The sequence below is a fragment of the Lissotriton helveticus genome, chromosome 1_2 (assembly GCF_964261635.1).
Source record: "Lissotriton helveticus chromosome 1_2, aLisHel1.1, whole genome shotgun sequence".
Taxonomy (NCBI): domain Eukaryota; kingdom Metazoa; phylum Chordata; class Amphibia; order Caudata; family Salamandridae; genus Lissotriton; species Lissotriton helveticus.
This window is the reverse complement of record NC_136058.1, coordinates 101956895-101979872: the sequence shown is the minus strand read 5'-3', so window position 1 is coordinate 101979872 and position 22978 is coordinate 101956895. Positions and strand designations below refer to the sequence as shown.

At 42.9% G+C, this 22978-nt stretch overlaps 1 protein-coding gene across 14 annotated transcripts in view; it reads left to right on the top strand.

Annotated features, from left to right (window-relative positions):
* Positions 1-22978, top strand: part of ATG4C (autophagy related 4C cysteine peptidase) — a 375968-nt gene that overhangs the window by 330356 nt on the left and 22634 nt on the right. For 13 of the 14 annotated variants that reach the window (XM_078669373.1, XM_078669406.1, XM_078669326.1 and 10 more), the window contains one exon: positions 21003-21122. In XM_078669373.1, the coding sequence (XP_078525499.1) occupies positions 21003-21122 (120 nt within the window). The remainder of the gene's footprint in view (positions 1-21002; positions 21123-22978) is intronic. The other variant, XM_078669414.1, reaches the window with a different exon arrangement.

The following is a 22978-nucleotide window of genomic DNA, read 5'->3' as shown; positions in this document are numbered from 1 at the left end:
CTCTTTGAGTGCCTGCTTATATGTGTTTTTACTTGTAGGATCAAAACTTTTTCTCCATAAGCGTTCAAGGCATTTACACGCTCTTTTGCTTTTTCTTAAAGCCTCCTTAAACCAGGGAGCCAAAGTTTTCCCCTGTACGGAGATACGCATCTTAGGTGGGGCAAGATGTAGCACCCAGTTCTGGAACTAGCTTTCCAGAACATGCGTCCCTTCATCTGAGGAGCCCTTCACAGGAATAGGATGGCGGTTCAATATTTCTGCCAGAGAGTCAGGCGTTATCTGCTTAAAGGATCTGTATTCTTTAGCTTGTTGTATACAATGAGACTGTGTCCTACTCAGATCTTTTTTTAAGCCTAAAAGTGAGCATAAAATGGTCTGACCACACAATAGGGAGGGAATTATCTAGAACAATGTTACAGGTTGAGAAGATCTGGTCGAGAATGTGGCCCTTTTCATGAGTAGGAGACCTCACATACTGAGTCAAGCTGAAGAAATCCAAGGATTCATGGAGCTTCTTGGTCTCTGGGTCTTCCTTTTGATCTAGATGTATAGTAAAGTCCCAGAGGACCAGGCATTGGCTAAATCTAATTACAATGTGTGCTATGGCATGGCTGATGGACTCCAAAAAACGTCCAGTCGGCCCTGGCGGTCGATATATGATCACCCCTGCTACTGACTGGTTGGCTGAGACCTCTAAGTGAAAACCTAAAGTCTCTGCTCTCTCCAGATCAGTGATAGATATAGCCGAGCAGGGGAGAGAGTTCTTATGAATAATCGCTAACCCCCGTCTCTATTTCCCTGTCTATGTTTCCTGATTATCGTATAATCAGGAGGTATAGCACTAGCAAGAGTAAGGTTGGATCCCTCATGGAGCCAGGTTTCTGTAATAAACAGAACATTCGGCTTAGCTTCAGAGAGGAGATCATAGAGTTGTATAATTCATGTTTCTTGATGGATCTAGCGTTAATCAGGGTAGCTGTAAGATATTTCCCAGTCTCATCATTTAGGGAGGTTTGTGAACGATGTATGAGGTCATGTTCCCTAAAAACTCATCCCGTTTTTAGGTCTCGCCTAGACGAAAGCAAAGCAAAGCTTTGCTGTCTAGGGCGAGACAACTTATGTTGTTACTTCTGGGGGAATGAGGACAGCAATCTTCCACGCGCTTTTTCTTCGAGATTGTACCTCGTGAGCGCGCATGTCGTCACTCACGCATGCGCACAAAGAAAGCCATACACACACTGCATATACACACACGCACCCCCCTTAAACAGACACACGCGCACACAGACAGACACAAACACACTGGAGTGGAGAAGTGTGGCTCACTGGTTAGAGGAGGCAGACCTGGAAGCAGAGGTCAGCCTGGGACCAGGGTTCAATTCCCGGCTCGGCGGGGTCTTGAGTCCTAAAATGTCCATGGACTCGACAATTCTCGCTCCGGTGCCTACTCGATTCACGGGTTCACACTCTGCGACTCTGGGCAATAGATTGCTTAATCTCCACAACGGCCCCTCGTGGCGGGATGCCTGGCTTTCACCTTGCGGATACCCTGCCGGGGTTATCTCACAGGGGAATACCAGGACGGGTTCCCTAAGCAAGCGCTTAGAAACCGCTTGGTGATTTGCGCTATATAAATTCCTGTACATTTACATTTACATTTACACTCAAACAGACACACACACACGCGTACACCCCACCCCCACTCACCCCTCCTCTCACTCAACACACTCACCTGTTCTGGCGGTGCTCGGCGGCGGATCTGCATCTCGGGCGGCGGTAGCGCTTTGCGGGGCTCTCTCACCACATGAGAGCCCCGCCTTCCCCATGCGCCCGCCCGCTCTTCACCCGGTCCCCCATCTCGGGACCGGGACTCAATGCGGAGCCTTCGTGGCTCCTCGGGCAGCTCTCTCTCCCTCTCGCCGCGATGGGGCGGGACTTCCGGTTGGGGCCGCGCTGTGATTGGCCGGCTTCCGGGTCGTCGCAGGCAGCGCGGCGGGTATTTGTTTTATCTGCCTCCTGCTTTTTTTTGTATATAGTTACGGTTAGACCATATAGCAATCTGCCATCAGTATAGCACGGCAGCGCATGTAAACAAGGGTGCAACTTTTCAAATGTGCACTCATTCCCCAAAAAAGGCATCACCAGCTGCTCTCTGGGGCCGGATTGGCACATCACAAAATAAATACCCACAGGGAAATACACGTCCTAAAAAACTATACATTTGACTCGCATCACTTTCATTGCTCAATCCTTAAAAAACAAGCATTGAAAATGCAATAGGTCTCGCCTTTTATTTAGTTAAAGCCATTTGCTTTGCTAATGGTATTGTATAGCAAAGCAAATGGCTTTAACTTAATTAAGGGCAAGACCTATTGCATTTTTAATGCTTGTTATTTTAGGGACTGCCTTCCATTTACAGGCGCTACAAAGCAGAGGTACAAAGTCAGCGAGAGCTTAATAGGAATATGGCACATTGTCTGTCTGCCAATAGTTAAAAGACTTTCCAGACTATATTTTACACTACCGGAGCTCATACCCCCTTTTTTACCAAAGGATCGAGCAGCGTTTCCGGCGCCGGCTGCCTCCGGGACGCTGATGGGCACAGACGGGCTTGCCTTTGGCGCGCCAGTGGCGCTCGCTGCGCGCTAGCACATCGTCCCTTTTTAAACCCTCCAGTGAGCCACTAGACCACTCACCAGGAGGAAAAATGGCGGCTCAGGAGTGTCGGCAAATAGTCACACCCCGGTTTGAATCCCTCCTGCACCCAAGTGCAATGTCCCAATTCAATTCCCCACAAAAATAGAGGTAACACACTTCTCTACATAATTTTACAAACACAGTAAAAACGGATTCAATTTTAAAAGTTATGTGCAGAAAAAGATGGTAAGAGCCAGGAGCAGAGAAAGCAGCATCTGCTCTTGTCAAGGGTCGAGCGCGCTGGCGCAGCGTCCCGTCTTGAACCCTCCAGTGAGCCACTAGACCGCTCACAAAGGAGGAAAAATGGCGGCTCAGTAGTCGGTTCGAATCCCGCCTGTGATGCTTTTTATTCCAGATTTCCATAAATTTGGTGAACCATAGCAATCCTATATTTTTGGGCTGCACACATGTGGATAATTCGTTGTTATGCAGTGACAGGCCTTGAGGGTCATTTCAAGACAGAGCAGGACAGTTTTGATAGTTGAAAGTTGGAGTGAACGGCATGAAGCCTGAAGAATGGATCCTTTACATGTTGTATATGTCCCTCATAGCCACAGCAGTTGTTGCCAAGATAGTTTACTGTAGAGACATTATGTGGAAGGAGATGCCACTTTGGTATGAAGCATCCATGCAGGTATTCTGCCACTATGTCAGTGCCATAGCATAATCACTCTAAAGTCTGTTTACAAATAAACACCTGTAGGAAATCGTATTGCCTGTTGCCAACCTACCTGGTTCACCTGCTTACTGTGATCAGGTGGCAAGCTCTTTATTTCAGCCTCAGGCTGATAAGGTACAGTGCACCCCTGTCTCTGCTAGATTATACACTTTTTCCATTGAGGTTATGATTTTCTTTATAAACGTTTCCCCTTCTCTGTAAATTCACCCCCATCCCAAAGAAAGCCTACCACCCAACACTTCAGAGGTAAAAGCCTAGAGTTTGCTTTTGACTCCGCTAATGAGCACATTTAAGTGAATTTCTTTGCCATACACTAAACATTGAGTATGGAGTCCCCTGGGAATCAACTCTTCCCCTAATCTGTTTAATCTTCATTTGGGCTTTGCCTGAAAATCCATTTAGAAAATCACAGATGTGTGTCAGTCTTATGTGCATGATGTGCAGTTGTTCTTTGGAGTATCTTATGAACCATGAGTCCTTCAACCATGGCTGGTTTGTGTAGAGGGGTTGAACACGTGGCTGTTATTTTGATTCTGACATTAAGACAGCCCTGGTTAAAAATGATCTTCTAGTGGCCAAATTAAAGTCTATGAGCACCTCCTAAGCTTGAAAAAGTAGAACTCTGGCTCTTGTTTTTTTTTATAAATCCAACATTTATTATTGGAATGCCCTTTTAACTGAATGTCTGTGGGATCTCATCCTTACACCGAAGCTGGCACTGCCGTTCAGCTGGTCACCTAGTAGAGGAAAATGGATCATGACTTCTAGTCAATGCAAAGATTCCCCTTAAGCTTTCTCTAATGGTGTTCAAATGTTTTCACATAGTATTTTCCCAATATTTGCCATCATAGGTCTAGAGATATTTTCTGGTGCGGGCACCTTATATCAGCGACCTCTCTCTCTTCATATCCCCTTCCTTTAAGTTTACTAGCAAATAAGGTGTCCTATTCCCTATTCACTGTTGACACATTCGGCATAAACTTCCTCCCACCTTAAGGGAAGCAGATACTTATACTTGTTTCGGTAAGAAACTCAAAGCAGATTTTTCGGGGACGATCCTATTTGTTGCCATTGAAACTACTGAAGCTTTTTGTAGGATGAGTGCCTGGAGACTACTCAGTAGTGGTTTCTGTATTAGTGTAGTAGTAGAATGGAAGTTCCCGGTCCTCAGAAATGGAGTAGAGCTTCCTTGGAAGTCAAGGACATCCCATTAACGAATAAAAAGACATTTTTCAGTACCTTGTTGACCTCTGTGCTGCTACATTCTGCCATGTCTACCATGATGATACGTTTACCTTCCTGCAAGTGCTTGGGAAGAGAAGTGACCTTTCCCTCACTTGCAATATGCTTGAGATTTTAATAATAATTTTCAATGTAATAATATACTGAAAACGGGTAACATACACATTTGAAACCCAGGTATACATCTGTCCTTCGAGGCTTGTGTGATCAGTAAAGGAACATGTATATTCAAAGTTGTCTTTCAAGTATATAGATGAGGGTATATCACTTCACGAAAACTTATCTGCCAGATACTAGCTAATTTGTATAGGTTAATTTGTACTCCTAAATTGCAAAATTATTTATTTTGTTCCGTAACAGACCATGAGATTTTCATACAGAAATGCTATTTTACAAACGTCTGCAGTAAGGAACTTATATCAGTTTGAAATTAGTCCTGATTTAGAAACAAATGAGGGTGACGGGATGAACGGACAATACATTAAACAGCGTCTCAAGAGATGGTAAATTCAAGGTGATAGTTATAATACAAGTGAGAGAGATCAAGTCGGGTTCTCATTTGCTTTGCAATCACCAACTGAAGAAGCTGGCTCTTCATTGTGAGTTTGAATCCTTTTATGAAGGAGATTAACCTTTGATGCAGAGGAAGCACACCCCAATGTTGAGGGCTGAATAGATAGTATGGCTAGAAGAGTGATTGAGAAAAACTGTTTAGATACTCTAAGAAGGTGGTGATGAGCTGAGAATATGCATGTGTGGTTCAGTGTCTCGATCAGGTCTTGACTATAGGAGAGGATAAGGCATAGATGATCTTGAACCTCATAGTGAGTTGTTTAAAGAGGGTTATGCTGCTAGCAAGCAACCAGGGAATGGAAGTGGGAGTGTACGATGGGGAGAAATAATTGTATACAAGTCGCAAACTTGATAAGTTTGTCTATTGGCATAAGAGTATACTTTGGATGTGTTGGTTGTAGTGCGTGGCAGTTTTGCAATCTGCTCATAGGAGTTGATGATGGACTTAGCAGTAATCAACAGGTGGGAATGTCAAATTCTCCTGATATTTATTAGCAGATATCTTACCTTGCTGGCGACAAGTGAGTCCAGTTACATGGGTGAGTGAAATGGCTATCCGAGGTGTTCTGCAGATGGAGAGGGGAAAAGAGTGTTGGGCTTGAATGGTTGAAGGAAGCAGGAATGTAGATTATTCCTGTTATATGATATCAATTAGGTAGTCTTCATTAATTGATTTGTTTTTTATATCACTAATTGCCGCATCACACTGTTTCACGGTGCTTGCTGGAAAAGGCAGCAGATGATAGGAATATATTCTATCGAACCTGGGCGCATATTGAGAATACATGATGGTATCCCGGAGTCTTTTGAATCTTCTTAAATGGGACATGAGTCTTTAGGGGCGAGGTCTGCTTGGGTAGCTCAATTGTATTGTTTGACCCTGAAGAGTGATACTTTTTTTTCTTAATCTTTGCTGGGTCATTTCAGCAGTGGACATTAGGGCATGCAGTTTAGATGGACATTATCTCAGAAAATTGACATATATGTGTTATCGGCTCCAAGTCCAGATGGCTGTGTTTGCTTTAGTTGAGTCTTTAAAATCAATAATATGTTGAGTAGAAAACCGACATAAAGATCACAGGACATATTAAATGTGACTTCAGGAACTCAGCTTGAGAATTACCATAGCCTCCCGAGTTTGTAACAGATTTTGTTCTTAATTGAGAAAATAACTGCAAATCTGAAGAGAACTAATGCCCTAATCGGTAGATAGTCATGTCCTGTTTAAAAGTATGTCAAATTCTCTTTTCTCACTAATTACTTTATTTTGCTACACTCATTAAAATAACATTCTTTTTGTTAATTGCTATAAAAAGGACTTCATCTGGTAGTGGGTCACTCCCAGGGATCACATACTAAATTAGGTAATTTTCCTGCATGTATGCTAGATGTTCCTGGGCCAGTTGCTAACATATGCAGTATTGCCCTAGTTCACCCCGAGTATTTTTTTTTTAATTTCTTTATTTGAGTTTCATGTTTACACATTCCCACCCCACCCCCGGAGAACAGGAACCCAGCATTCTTTAATTTTATTGCAGCAAAAACAGTAATAAACATAAACAATTTATACAGAAAAAAAGAACACATCGCAAGAATACCATGATAATAGGTTTGCGGTAGGTTTCCCCAATATATACCCCGAGTATTTGTTGAATATTTTTGTAAAGTGCTCTAAATGAGTCGTATGAACAAGGCATGATTATCTAGAGGCACCATACAGAAGTCGTAAGTGGATAATGCAGAGACACGCAAGTCGTCACAATTGAGAGATCCTTTTGATGAGACGGTCATTCACCTTTCTGCTTGCAAGTTGAACGGAGAGAGCTGAGTTAACTCATCGTAGCCGCCCATGTTAGGAAACTCTAGTGACGCAATGAGGCAACTTTGGGGATCCTCATCAGCCAGATCAGAGTTTACTGACGCAGGCAAGTTCTATGCTGCTGTTTGCCATATGCCTGTCTCCTTAATGCTATTATGAGGCATAATCACTGACATGCAGCGGTATGGGCCAGCTCATATCAGACAGCATTGGCAAGAGCATGGCCTAGCAGTGCGCAGAATGATGCATGGATATTATCAGGATACAGGATGCTTTATTTCTGATAAGCAGCAGAGAAGTACACACAATGGGTCACTAGTGCCTTAGTCAGTAATCTCTTGGGAACCATGTGAAGCCAATCATGGTGACCATTTCACCTAGCCAGAATGACCCAGGCACCACCTACATTGCTCCTTTTTAGTTTTTTTTAGCCCTGCTGTGGTTATTCCATCCTCCAAGGACATCTTTTTTTTTATACTTAATTTGCCCCATAATCCTATATTTCCTCTGCTGTGGCTCAAGCAGAGCCCTTTGAACCTACTCTTACAGATGTACCTTCAACAAGAGTTTTGAAACAAGTTGAAATCCTATTTAAACTTTATTGACTCACATAAGTAAGCATAGGGAAATTTTGGTCGGATGTCTATCCAGTAGTGTCTTTTCCCCACTCTTGGCACCAGTGGCCTCACCCTGGTGCCCTTACAAATGCCTTTGTACATTGTTTCTGCTTTTATCAAAGGCCTATCCTTCCCAGATCTTTGCCAGATGTGTCCCTTTGCACCCTCCGTGTATTGCAGATCCCTGCCTTTCTGGTTCTGAGTTTGTTTGCCCCTGCAGACACCCATCAGTAAAGGAAGATTTAGGAAAAGACAGAGAAACCCTGAAAGTGAGAAGTACCCAGTCACTCAGCCGCTTTATGGGTGCATTTGAGATCTGTGCCCAACTCTGTCGTCGGTGTTCCAGGTCCTTCCCATTCTCAGCTTTCATAGTCTTTTGGCCCATCGTCAGAACAGAATGGACCCAGTAGTCCACAAACGTTTTGCCAGCATGTTTTTGTTTTATTGCTGCCAAAGTTTCCTTTGTCATTTCGCCCCTCTGGTCTTCAACTTTACAAATGTCTATCAATTGTTAGCATAAAAGGCCATGAGACTGAAAGCACATCAATCAAATGTTGAGTCTTGTAGATACCTTCCTTCAGATCCACCAACTTCATTAGAAGCTTGGGCAGTAAACTAAGACAGTACATCTGTATGGTGGTAGTGATGCACCAGAAGCATGAGGCAACTGTTATGCACCAACATTATGACACCAAGGGTGCCTGTGAGAGTATTGCTGCTAGAAACTTGTGAACTTCAACGCTTTTGGCTATTTGTACAGTGGATAAATAGAGCACACTATCTACAACACTCCTCATAACACCATAGAGAATAAGCATAGGCTCAGTGCTTCTCGGGGACCAGCGACACTAAGGTCTAGCTGCTGGTGCTAGCTGCCTGTCCATATCCTTTTATACACCTCTTATAGTCTTGGGATTCATCTTCAGTTGTGTTGATTCTGTCCTATGTGTCCACAACTCCAGAAAACCAGAGGCGTCACTACAGAGCGGCATGGGCCATTTTACACGTTTGCATTTCAGAATTGTAAAATTATTCTGTACATTCTTAACATCTGTGTGTTCCTTCACTCGCTATAAATGAATAACTTATTTCACTTCCTGAATCCAGTCAGAAGGGAGGGTGTCCCTGGCTGGGTCTGACCATTATGGTTGTTTTAGTTGACTACCTGTTGTGATCTGTCACATATCGTGTGCTCCACATGTGAAGTTCAGTCTCAGAGGTGTTCATGTATGCACGTGTAGTCTTTGGCAGCATATGTATTGGCTGCTGCACTTGGGTCGTTGCTATATTTACCCATTGATTGTTCCTCACCCATTAAGTTAATTTAATCGGCATGCACAGTCTGGTAGACAGTTACGCTCTGGTGAATACCTCGGTACAGTCTCTGTTCTTATGTGTCATGTATTCTGACCCTGTGCTGCTGATGTAGAGCTTTGGACTGTGGCCCTCTAGCTACAGCTATAATTGTCTGTATGCTGTCCCTCAATCATGTCTATAGTGTGCAGTACTCAACAGGCCTCAATGATTTTGGGAAATATTTGGGAAAATACTTTTATTGTGAAGCTTGCTATCTGTGTTGATCAGACGTTTACATTAGGGCCTTTAGATCTCTACCACCATTGCAGGACATTTGCCATCAGATTTCATGTGACCTTAACCATCCTCCTACCTACATTCGAGTCTTCTTTCCCATGCACACATATATATTTCTGAATGGCCCGCTTCGATTTAGGCAGCAAATGCTGCATGTCTGTTCATGTCATTGTTCTGAGTGAATCTTGGAAAATGACATTCCTCTTGTTGCAGATGATTACACGCCAGAACACAACACTCCCTGATCTCTCAGGAATCGTGGTAACAAGACACACCCATTTCACTCGCACTTTTGTACTCGTCCACAATAAGATCTGACATAGTCACGAAATAGTTTAAAATATTTAATTTAACTAACATGCCCTAACATGCAGTACACGTGCCACAACAAGCAGGAAAATGCATAGTACAAATATAGTCTGTTTTGCAGCTAGTCCATAAATCATGAAGGGAGATGTCCTCATACAAAAGACAGTGGAGACTATCCTCCCTCCTTTTCTAAGAAGCAGTATTATTAGGTTCAAGGTTCAAAAGTACTTTATTCGGTTAAAAAACAAAAGATAACCATGAAAGTAGCATGTAAAATACAATTTACAGTGGGTCAGATGATCATTATTTAAAAACACAGCAGCAATGACATATTAAAAAAGAACATAAATACAGCATAGAAATTAATTCATACGAAGGGTTTTACGACAATTAAAAGCCAATTTAAGAAATTCGGAGAGTGATGCTACCATAAAAACAGTATCCATTTTTTGAAGCTCTAAAAACGCTAGGCGGCATCTATATACATTTAGATCTTTAAGGATTGGGATGATAAGGTTCCTACGATAGTGAATATAAAATTTACAAAAAAATAAAATATGAGTATCGATTGCGGGGACACATCGTCACATGGGCAAGGACACAAGTCTTTCAGCCAACAATTCATCTCCGGAAAGGATAGTAACCTAAAAACAATGTTAAGTCTAAACCGGGTTAAAAGGAAACGTTCATGATTGGACATGTATAAGGATAAATATGGCTGTAGTTTCACTCCGGTTATGATCGACTGGTGGGGGAGGACAGTCTTTTTTTTCACCTCCTCTAGTCGTCTTTGTTCCTTGAGGTGATCGATACATAAATTCTTTAAACCACTTCTTGAAATGTGTACCATAGATAATGGATCCTCAAAGTATTCAGTACAGCTTAGTTCTTCAAGAAAATCTCTAACATAACATATTCATTTAAAATTTTTAATATTATCAAGTGCTAGAACGTCCTTTAAAATAGCCCGGTTGACCACACAATCATCACTTGTCCATACCCTATGCCAAAGAAGAATTGGCTGGATCTTAATTGTGTCAGTAATATACACCAAACCTAATTCAGCGTGACATATAAAAGTTGCAGTGCTTTCTGGAATGGACAAAATGTGCCGTAAAAACTTATTTTCCACGGTTTGAATAGAACTGACATTTGAATAACCCCATAATCCAGAACCGTATGTAGCTACCGCTATACAGGTGGCATTATAGATGGTTAAGATTTCCCTTATGGGTTTTTTCCCCAACTTTTTTAGGAAACACTGTAAAGCCATAACAGTTTTGGAAAACAACAGTGTTCTGGCATTGTTAGCACTAGTCCACGAACCACTGGCATGGAACAAGATGCCCAAATACGGGAAAGTAGAGGTCTGTTCTAGTGGTTTAGAATTTATAAAAATAGGCTTCAAAAGCCTACGTGTTCTTTTCCCGCAATACATAGAAAATGTCTTGGAGCAGTTACTTTTCAAGTCCAAGCTAAGCATAAAACTATTAAAAGATTCAACCAAGGTTTGAAGTGCCATTGGGGTGCGTGCCATTAGTACTGCGTCGTCCGCGTACAGTAGTGCAGGGACAGGTCTCCTTCCCACCATAGGCATATCCCTGCCCTCCTGCACGAGGTGATGCTCCAGGCCGTTTATGTAAATTAAAAATAAAAAGGGCGCTAAAACGCACCCTTGGCGTACACCACGGCCTATCCCAAAATGTCTACTACATTCATCTTCTTTACCGTACCGTACCGTTGCAGTGGCACCAGAATATAAATGTCTCAAAAAACATATAATAGCTTTATCTACCCCCAGTTCAGCCATTATTTCCCACAACTTGTTGTGGGACACACAGTCAAAAGCCGACGATAAGTCGACAAAAGTGAGGTATAGGCTTTGTTTTTTAACCCTTATATACTTCTTTTGCAAAATAAATAGATTTAACCCTTGCTCAACGGTCCCCAAACCCCTTTGAAACCCGTACTGGAAATCGCTTATCACCCCGTTTTCTGCTGCCCAGCCTTGCAGCTTAGCTAAAACTACTCTCCCAAGAATTTTTATGGAGGAATCTAATAAGGAAATCGGCCTATAACATGTGCAATTCTGCCTATCTCCTTTTTTAAAAATCGGAACAATAATTGATGTAAACCAAGTAGGGATTAGGCCTTTCGCCAAGGCAACATTAAAAAACTGGACCAACATTGGCCCCCATAGATCAGTATTAGCCTTATAAAGGTCAGCTGGTATGCCATCGGGCCCAGCCGCCTTACCCCCCTTAGTTGCCTTCAGACTAGCCAGGACTTCGGGGAGGGTCACGACCAATTCTTTTGATAAATTCATATTTTTCAGCATTGGGTCTGGGCCTGTATCGGGCGCCAGTTCAACAGTCATGTAAAGGGTGGAAACATGGGCCACCCATTCATCTTCTGTAATGGCGATTTCCATGCGTGCTTTATTATCGTAAAGGAGCGGAGTATTTATAACCCTCCAGAAAGCAGCCTGATCCTTCAATTGTGACGCCGAACAGAGTTCATCCCAGGCCTCCCTTTTTATCACAACCTTCCTGTCTTTCAGTACAGTATTGTAGGTCTTCCTTAGCTCTCTGATTAATGCTACATCCCGTGGTATCTGATGAATTGCATGTTTAAGATTTGTTAAGGCTTTAGTACACTTCTTGTCAAACCATTTCTTATTAGTTTTTAAACAATGTTTACGTGTAATCCACAAAACCTCCTTAATCGTAGTAGCAATAATTTTAAAATGCGCTAAAATGTCATTACTCTCTGCATGTTCATCCAGGCAAATCAAAAAACTATTCATACACTTATTCACCACCTTGGACAAAAAATCGTCCGGGACCACTTTGCTCCATTTGAGAGTATATCCATTTTGGGCGCCTAACTGCACATCCTGTGCCATATACTTGGAGCTTGGTACATTTTGGGATGAGACAAATAAGTTTTCCATTTCTACCACCTGTGGGAAGTGATCACTCAGTGCCACGTCCATTAAGGTAGAGGTGGTCAGTCTTCCAGCAGAGCTATTTGTACAAAAACTAAAATCAATAATAGACGAGGTCCCCCGTCCCACAAAAGTTGGAACAAATGGCGTGGGGAGGTGGGCTATCTCATTCGTAAACCCAAAGTCATAGTTAAAAATCATCTCATTGACTAGGTCTCCAAATAAGGTGTGTTCTAAATGCGTTAAATTAACATCCTGTTCCAACATCAGGCCACATATACCCTTTTGACCCTTTCTACACAATGAGCAGTTAAAATCACCCCCCCATAGTATCATTACTTCACCCCTTTTTTTTATCAATTTCAGATTGTATATCTTCGCTAATCATGGCAAGTACTTCCTTTATCATGCTACTAGGTAGGTTATTATAGAAATTTAAAAAGACAATCCTTAGACCCTTCCTTGTATCTATGACTATTTTCTGATAGTAGCTGGATCCAGGGGAAAAAGAAATCCTATCATATACTAGCAGGTTAGATATATACGTTGTCAGTCCTCCCTTAGGCCTTCCATGTGAGCCACCCACTGCAGTGGTAAAATAGGTTTTGTAGCCATTTAAGTGTATTGGTGTAATTGCCCACGTTTCTTGTAGGGCTAAGATGGCTACGCCAGAAATTACGTCATCCCAGGAAGGATTGCAAATATTTTGTTTAATGCCTGCCACATTCCAATAGACCACCTTACAGAAGTCTCTATTAGGTGTCACCTCTACGGCAACCCCTACCAGGGTGCCCGTCAACCCTTGTGTTATCATTGGCTCCACTCGAGTTTCGTGTGACACATCATGCCCTGATGAATTAAAATCCACCTGGCTTACAAAAATAGGTGACTTAGATACGTCTACAACCTCTGGGAGTCAGTCCACCATTTCGAGGCAGTCAAAACGATTGTGACATGGAATAGGTGGAGAAGGAAATTGCTGATGTCCAAACCAGCCTGGATCGTGCCTTTGCGGGAAGAAATGGGGAATCCTTTCCCTACGTTTCACCACAGTCCATCCATCTTCATTCATCCCTCCCCATTGAGTATTATGGTGATTCCTGTCATATCCTGGACCATTTCCGCCCCCTGGATGACGGCTGTCCCTAGTCCAGCTCCATCTGTTATCCGGATGTTCCCCATGGGAGTAGAAATAGGGTAATGCCTTGGCCGTGATGGACAAGCCATTGTTTCTCGGGGCCCTTGCTGTGATGTACTCCGCAGTGCGCGGATTTTCAAAAGTTATCACCACACAGTCACCCTGTGCCCTTTTTCTGTTATACCCAATCCATGGTACCCTTTCTACCATTAAAATATTGCTTTTGATAGCTGGCGGGAGAGGGTAGTTGTCATTTAGCCAATGGATAGTCTTATTTACGAGTGCCCCATTGGTTTCCGTGGATTGTGCACCCAGTTCCGGTACCCCAGTTAAGACCACGACATATGGTGATGCACTTGGAGGTAAATTTATACTTCTACGTACGTCGGTTTTAGCTGGTTGGCCTTTATCAGGTGGTTGGACAGGAGTTTGTGGCGCTGATACTTCCTTAACAGGTGGAGTTGAGTTTTTAGGTGCTGATTGAGTTTTTAATAACTGTTTATTAGGGGGTTTCCCTTTTTCGGGATTAATTGTACTCGATGGGGTACTATTTGGAGCACCCTTTGCCAATATGGGGCAAGAATTATTAGAAGTAGTTGCTATAGCTTTGGCATGTGCGCGCTTAAGTGGGCTATCCGTTTGTCCAGATTCTCAAACTGCGTGTGAGTGTCTCTCTTTAGGTCTTGAATTTGTTTTTCAATCTCCTTGAGAAATTCTGTCAGAGGGGTTAATAGAGTTTTCATTAGGGTCTCTAGCATATATAACATTGTACTCTCTCTTCCCCTACTAGTATTAACACTTTCCTCCGTTGAGCTATCTCTAGTGCTATTGGTGATTAAATCAGCCATTGAGTCATCCAGGATAGTGTCATCTAAGATAGCTAGGGGCAATATGTTAGGGGGCAGGATGTCTTCTCCCTGTAAATCAGTATCAGTGGCATTAGGTATGTTACTTATATCTTTATTTAGTTCTTTATCATGTCCTTTAATAGGCTTGTTTTTGTTAGCTCTTTTTTTAGGAATTGCCCCTTCCTTTATCCCCTGTAGCACTAAATTTTTATCTTTGGGTGAGGCTGCTATATGTATCAAGACACTTGTTGAAGCCTGGGGAGATGGTAAAGTATGCACTCGGGGAGTCTGAGTAAGGATAAGCGGTTGTGAGGCAGCTGTGCTAGTCACATCGATAGATAATGTACTACACTCTTGTGTATTAGGGCTCCGTACATTAGCAAAATGGCCCATAGAAGACCGTTTTGCGGCAGCCAAGTCCTGCGATACCCTTCTTTCCATTAAAGAAATCCCCTCGTCTATCAATGTATTTGTTCTTACAATAAAGTCATCTAACGTGCCTGTTAGTTTCTTCCCCTCCGCTGCTGCCCTACTTCTTGTTTCACGCATCTCCATACTATTTATAGTGAGTCTTTCGAAATGGACGTCTCTGTAGAAGCGGGCAACTTTGTATGACAGAGAAACTCTGCTCAGTAAATACAATGAAGTCAGCAAAATCTCTATACACACTACCCGCCCACTGACAACTTATGGAGAAGCAAAGTTGCAATTATGAGTACCTCAGCACTTTTAGTCCAGGGCTACAGGCCCAGTCCAGTCTCTTCTGGCCGATGAGGGCCGTAGAGGGCCCGCCCTTTGCCCGGGCTTCGCCCCGGGCGCTCCCGTGACGCGGTAAGTGTTGTCAGTTATAAAGAGCACGCAAGGAGTAGGGGGCGGGGCTGAGCGGCGAACGCGGACCAGGTGTTGTAGGTCGCGCAGGGACTCCTGGTAGTTTGAGTCCCTGCGGCGTTCAAAGCAGCCCGCTCGCAGCCCTTCTCACCCCACAAGACACAGCACCTTTCCCACGATGGTCTGCACCAGTTCTAGATGACGAAGCGGCACCCGCGCAGCGGGTGCGGCAAGCCGTATCCTCGTATCCTCAATCCGCCGCCACAGGGATTCACGGGCAGCAAGGCTCCTCAGTAGTAACAGGACAGGTTTCCCAAGTAGAAGGGAACTCAGGGCAGTTTTCACTGTGCAAGGAGTAGGGGGCGGGGCTGAACGGCGAACGCGGACCAGGTGTTGTAGGTCGCGCAGGGACTCCTGGTAGTTTGAGTCCCTGCGGCGTTCAAAGCAGCCCGCTCGCAGCCCTTCTCACCCCACAAGACACAGCACCTTTCCCACGACGGTCTGCACCAGTTCTAGATGACGAAGCGGCACCCGCGCAGCGGGTGCGGCAAGCCGTATCCTCGTATCCTCAATCCACCGCCACAGGGATTCACGGGCAGCAAGGCTCCTCCTCAGTAGTAACAGGACAGGTTTCCCAGTATTATTATATATTAGAAGATCTCTGGGCTTTGTTAACAGACTCCATACATCAGCCTATAGAATGTAGATTTACATCACTGTAAGAACCGTAAGAACACCAGATCAATTTGAGTTCAGGGGCTTGGGTTTGACAGCTTCTCTACACCTGGTGTGCATCAGACATGTTCTGGAGTTAATGTACAAGACCAAAGCCATGAGATATGTTGAGTGTGGGGTGTGGGCTCCTTGGAACTTACGTAGGGAAGCCCTGTTGCTCCGGCATTAATCTAGCCTCGGTGCTGTTCAAACTCGGACGACTCATCGGTCAGGGGAAATCAGAGAACAAGGAGACCGTTTCAGCAAGCGTCGGTTTTTGTCACATAAATGAGTCTTCTTCTGGGTTGATTAAAATGAATTTTGATAAGTGAATGTATTCACAGGTGGATCTCTCTGAAACTCATGAGAAAGGATAGCTCGGATACTTTAGATCCCAGAATATTTAAATAAGGGTGTTGGGATAAGTTGTTCTGGTCCACCTGACAGTGATGCTTCGATGATTTCTTTCCACCTTTTCTGACCATTCAGATGGTCTTAAGCAGATTCTGGGGAGCATTAAATAGCACCGAGACTGGTGGCTTTGCATTGCTCCTGGAGACTCTGGTAGACAGACCTTCAGAGTATAAGCCAGGGGAGGTCTGGCATGATGCTAATCTTTTTGTCGCAGATGGGCCAGTTTGTTGCACCCAGATTTAAACCTCTTGTATTTTCACTTCTCCTGAATGGAAGAGGTTTGTTAGATGTAGCCTCTCTGATGACATGTTTGACAGTACATGCCACATGAAAAAGCATCAAATATCATTTATAAGTCTAGGTACTTCAAGTTGTCTGGTCTGAAATACATACCGACTGGTGTGTTTTCCTTTGCTATGGAACCTGAAAACAAAGGTTTACAGGGAACAACTATTAGGGTATGTTTTGTGGCTGCATTCATCTTTATAAAGACCCCTGGTGATCATTATTAAATTGAAAGGCCTCTGATTTTAGACATTTTAAAGGGATTTGTGACTAAGCTTCTCTCTGTCCTCTGCTTGCGTGCTCAGCGGGACCTCGCATTGGCGTCACCTCATTTAAAGGTTACATCCTTTTAACTTCTACACAGTTGTGATGCTGCATATCTTGCAAGTTGAAGGTTTTCCTAATTGCAGTAACTAGCAAGAAGGGCGGACAAGTTAAAGACCGTGAATGCAAATTTACCACAGACAAAATTACTCATTGAAGTGGTCTGTCATTCGTAAGGTGGTTACAGATTTTCACTTTAACTACTCTGTTTAACTGACAACCTTGTTTCTGCTACCACATACAAAATGAAGGAGACACTGAAGAGATTTGATCCAATGGCCCTGCCGTTATTCCCAGACTAACTAGATAATGCAGAATGGAAAGACAGATGTTTGACACCTAGGGGAATGCACCCAAATGCCTAGCTGTTATGACACAACAGTTTTAAATAGATCATAAGGCATTAGGAAATGTGGTGAGGCTACTAACTGGACTTGACCTGAAAGAACAACCACGCCCTCTATCTAGAGTAGAGAACCAACTGCTGCCTTTTGAAAGGGGTATCTTTACAGGAGACATGCAAGAAAGCGGCTTAGTCTTCTCGCCATACACATTTGTATCATTGTGTTTATTCAGATGCCAGGGTTGAGGTTTTGTTTAAAAGATCACTGACTCAGCACGTTTTCAGGTAGCTATGCATCTTTTTGCTTTTGTGGTGCTCTTCAGCCAAATATGTTGGGTATTGCTGCTACATTTTTCATAGACAAAGAATATGTGACTGAATGCTGGCCCTCATAGATACACAATTGGTAAAACACTTAGATAGATCAGGCTAAATACTGTGAAAGTTGTAAAGTTGAGTTTAGGCAGATCAATTTATGTATGTGGTGTTGTCCAGTCCGGTCGGAATTCATGGCGCCAGTGTGACACCTGGAAAATAAGTGACACCACACAATGCAATGACCACATGTAAAAGGTATCATAGATCTCCGCCTATGGCTGCGTTATTTCAAAGAAAAAGAATTTGTAAGGGGAAAACAGATTACAATTCCCAAAAAGTAGTTCTGCCATCTAGTAGAATCTGTTCACATTTACTAATGCAATTCCACATTTGTAAGACAGATACATATATTGTACATTTGTGAATCGGTGTTTCTATTTTGAAATGAAAACATCAGTGTGCCATAACCAGGCAGCATGTTATGTTTAATATTGAGATATCTTAATATGCAGTTAGGCCATTTGCTTACTCATATATGTTTTTGATATTTTATCATTTTCATGTAGTTTCCCAAACTTTACATTACATGAAGCACGTTGCCTACCCAACAACATATTCATTGCAAAATCAATTTTTGCATTCCATCCAAGATGACTGTTTTAAAATGTATAGCATGCCAAAATTAAGTTTGTTTGATATTATCCCAGCCAAAATCGCAGCCTCCTTGTCCTGTCAAATGTCTTCATTTATAGAGTTTCTTCTCAATCTCTCCATGAGGGAGGGTTGTCTTCCTTTAGAATGGAAGGCATTACAGGTTATGCCGTTCCGAAAGAACACCAAAGTTCCCCTGGCTGATCTCTCCAATCTCCGTCCCATCTCGCTACTCCCTCTCCGGAGCAAGTTACTAGAAAAGCATATCAACAAACATCTGTCTGACCATGTCGAACTTACTGGCGGCCTAGATACTTTCCAGTCAGGTTTTATGCCCAAATACAGCACAGATTCGACCGTGCTTGTGGTCACGGATAACCTCAGGATGACCTTAGACAGGGGTCAATCTACGATTCTGGTGCTGTTGGACCTTTCTGCCACATTCAACACGGTCTCTCATCAGGTATTGCTCAGGAGACTGGAGGAGATTGGACTCCGAGACACTGCCCTTCAGTGGATGGCAAGCTTTCTATCCTGCCGTTCCCAGACCATCAATCTCTGGTTCCCAGACCATCAATCTCGGCCCATACGCTTGGCGCCTATGAAACTGACCAAGGGAGTACCTCTGAGCTCCTGCCTCAGCCCCACCCTGTTTATTATCTATGTTGCTCCATTGGCCAATCTCCTCCGGACCTATGGGTTAATTCCCATTTCATACGCCGACGATACGCAGCTACTATTTCCTTTTAGCAAATTCACCCCATCTGTTCAGGCATCCTTCTCCTCCATCTGTTCAGGCGTTCTTCTCCTCTGGTATGAGGGCTATTTCCAATTGGATGAGATGTAATTTTCTCCAATTTAATGTAGGGAGACAGATCATGCTTTTCGGAGAGGCCCCCATGCTGTAGACTCCGCAGTGGTGGCCGGTGGACCTTGGTGCTTCCCCCGCCCCCAAGTCTCTTGTTAATAACCTAGGCATCCGCCTGGACCAGGCTCTCACCTTGAAGGAGCACGCTGCTCATACAGCAGGCTCCTGTTTTCAAACGCTGGGCCTATTATGCCGAGTTTTTCCTCTGCTTCCTGATTCAACTCGGAAAACATTGACATAGGCACTCATATTGAGTCGTCTGGACTACTACAATGCCCTCTTGATCTCCGCCAGTGAGTCCTCGCTCTGCAGATTGCAGGTGGTCCAGAATACAGCGGCACAACTGGTCCTGAACACCCCCGCTCAAAACCGCCTCCCGCCTTCTCCTCTGTCAGCTCCATTGGCTCCCAGTACGCAAGCGGATTAAGTTTAAAGTCTGTTGTACCGTTCATAAAGCCTTATACAACCTCTGCCCCGCTTATCTTGCTGAGAAATTCACGCCATATGCTCCCTCCTGGACCCTCTGGTCTGGAACCAAATCCCTTCTTGTGGTCCCCCGAGTCAGGAAAGCCAGGCTGGGTGGGAAGGCATTCTCCCACCTTGGCCCTCTCTACTGGAATCAGCTCCCTTTTTACTTGAGACAATGCCCTGACCATCTCCAATTCAGAAAGCACCTTAAGACCATCTTATTCTGATTCTGACTCTGATCCCGTTTCATTAGTTTTATTTTTTTGCAGCCTATCCGAAGTGCAGAGATACCCCTTCGGGGGTCGATTCAGCGCTATATAAAATAAATAAAATAAAGACATAATTATTTCACCATGGCACCTGTGTTCAGGGACACTTGGTGAATTTAATAGCTTAGTAAGCAACGTTTCCCTCTTGCTTGCGAATATTTGACAATACAGCATAATTTTATTTAACATCCCTAAGACTTCATCTCCAGGGATAGTGAAGTAAACCTTTTTCAATCTGGCAAATTATTTCACATAACTTGGCAACTAGGAGTAGGGAACATAGCCAATCTAACTTTCAAATAAAATGTCCTACATTCAGTATTAGGCATGTCTGGTAAACATGGTTGATTCTCTTCCTGCCTGTCCAAATTATTTAAAAGTGCTTTAGGTGTGGGTTGACAGCGGAGCTATCTGCAAGACCTGTGTTACCAGTTATATACAGACATAGCGAGGACTTTGTCTCCGCCCCACAGGAGTTTGACTCTCCCACATCATTCTATTTGTTGTTTGATGTGTCATACCGCACCCTTTGAAGTTATTGTTTTGGAATGCATGAGGAACTATTTTATTACAATATTAGTTCTTAAATGTTTTTTACTTGTAGTAATTCCACTGTTTGGAATGCATTCGGAACTATTTTACATCACAAATTTCACTGAATTATTACACATTAAATTATTTATGAAACGGATACCTTACATACAGAAAAAATAGTTTTTTCCACAACAGTTTTCTTTTTTATAAAAAAAAACATTTTCATTATGACTCAAAATGCAAGTCAGACCTGTTGGCTGTACCAACGCCTGTTTAAACAATAATGGTGAAATTACGGAAAAAAGGCAAGTTCTCTGAAATTCCAAAATTTAACAAGGCAACCATAAATAGTGCTTATTCGGTGACTGTGCAGCAAATTGAGGCCCTGTTATGTATTTAAAGTCACATTTTGCCCAAAACCTATTCGTTTAGATGTTGAGTGAACCATAAACTTGATCAGACCGCTGGTGGATTGGTTTCTCAAGTTATTACAATATTTGTTCTAAAATGTTTTTTACTTGCAGTCATTCCACTGTTCATCCCCCAAAAAGATGCCATTTAAAAAGATGGATCCCAGCTGCACCATCGGGTTTTACTGCAGGAATGTGCAGGACTTTGAGAAGGTTGCTGAAGAAGTAAGTAAGGTGAGTGCTGGAAAATGGTAGTATGTGCCTTGATGCTTTCCTGCTTTTGTCTACTTTTTTTTTACTCTGGCACTGATGTACTCGCCAGTGATGTTGTGTGTGTGTGTTGTTTTTACACTGGCGTTGCCTGCACAATGGTCGTATTACTCTTGTTTATCATAAAAAGGTTCAAATATTCCGAAAGTTTTTTATATACTTAAAAGCTTAGTAAATATTTGAACCATAAGACCATCTGTGAAAACCAGAGGGATACTGTCCATGGCATCACAGTTGCCAAGGGCCAAAAGTGGGTGGTCATATTCATTGTTGGTGCTCATTTCCAAGTGTAGAGGAATTATTTATAGAAATCTGCCTCTGATTGGGCTGACAGTGAAAAGGCGCAATGGGCGCCCTCTGCTGGTTCATTTCTGCCTGGTGGTTCACTGGAGCATGACCGGTTCCCGTAAATAGCCAACGAGGATCTTTCTGAACTGTTCTGTAGTTGCAGAATCCTTATAAACTGTGAATACGTCAAACGTGTTTTTCAGATTTGATTGGAAGACGTAGAGGGACGCCCTTAAATAGCGCCGATCTAGTTTAAACGTGCATTTCTAGACAGCAGCACTACAGAAACACGGTTCTTTGAGACATCACCTGCTAAATGTGACCTTGTTGGCCGGACTGTGTGATTGTCAGAATGTTATTTTACTTTTAAAATACCAATTGTGGATACTCGTACACAATTTCATCAGCGGTTTCCTACATCGACTTAATGAAGTTGCCCTAAACGACTAAACGATATGCTTTGGTTTTAATATTTTAATCATTTGTTCGTTTAAATTGTGTTTATTATATGTACGTTTTCCTTTATGCTCCAAAACGTAGTCAAGGTTTAGATATGACTTCTTAAGTGCAGATAAGACTGCCTCAGCAAACATTATGAAATCAAATCACGAGACCTCTCTGTATTTTTCTTTTTTTAATCGCCATGAAAGCTCTGAATGTATGAACTGACCGGCACCGTGACCGCGACTCGTTTGCTTCGGGCATTGTAGGGTTTCTACGCTTTGCCTGTCTGTAAACTCTTTGTTTTTGCGACTTTTGCTCCATTGAAGTTGGGAGAATTGTGCTTTCTTGAGCAGCCCACAATTCTGCAAGAACTAATTAAAGCAAAGCAAAGCGAATCGCAATACGGGATAGATGTCTTCACGGCCATTAAACACTTTACGGAAATCATGAAATGGACCACTTAGCCAGAATTAATTAAATCCCTGCAAACGTGGTGCATTGAAATGTTTCTCTCTGCTAGTGGGAATTATAAACGCGTTGATTTCATGGACTGTGCGACGACTTTACATGATCCGCGACTTCTCGCTATTTGATATAGGCGCTTTGAAATAACAGCGTTTGTGAGTCATCTTCGATAATATCATATTTTTACATTAAAATTTTGATTTTCACTGCAGTGCCGTACACTTTGTCATACCGTGAAATGCCCAGTTCTCTAAAAACTAGAATCATCATAAACAATAAATGTCCATGGCTGGACATCTGTGTGTGACCAGCCGGTGGCGCTGTTGTAGTAGAAATGAACGCAACATTGGCCCAAGTGCAAGAAACCCTTCTCATTAAAAGTACTTTGAAAGAGGCTATCAATTCTATGTCGAAATAAAGCAAATTGTAAAGATTGTTGCACAAACCTAAATGGAGGCAAGTAGGAGTGATGGGGCAATGCGAGATTGGCGAATCTCCGCGGACAGGAGCCCTTCTCATTTTACTTGAACAAAAGAAATTAATTTATAATAGAGATAGTATTAGCACATGCAAATATATTTGAAGTTAAAAAAAGATTTTCCCTAAGCTTAGATTTCCTTTCA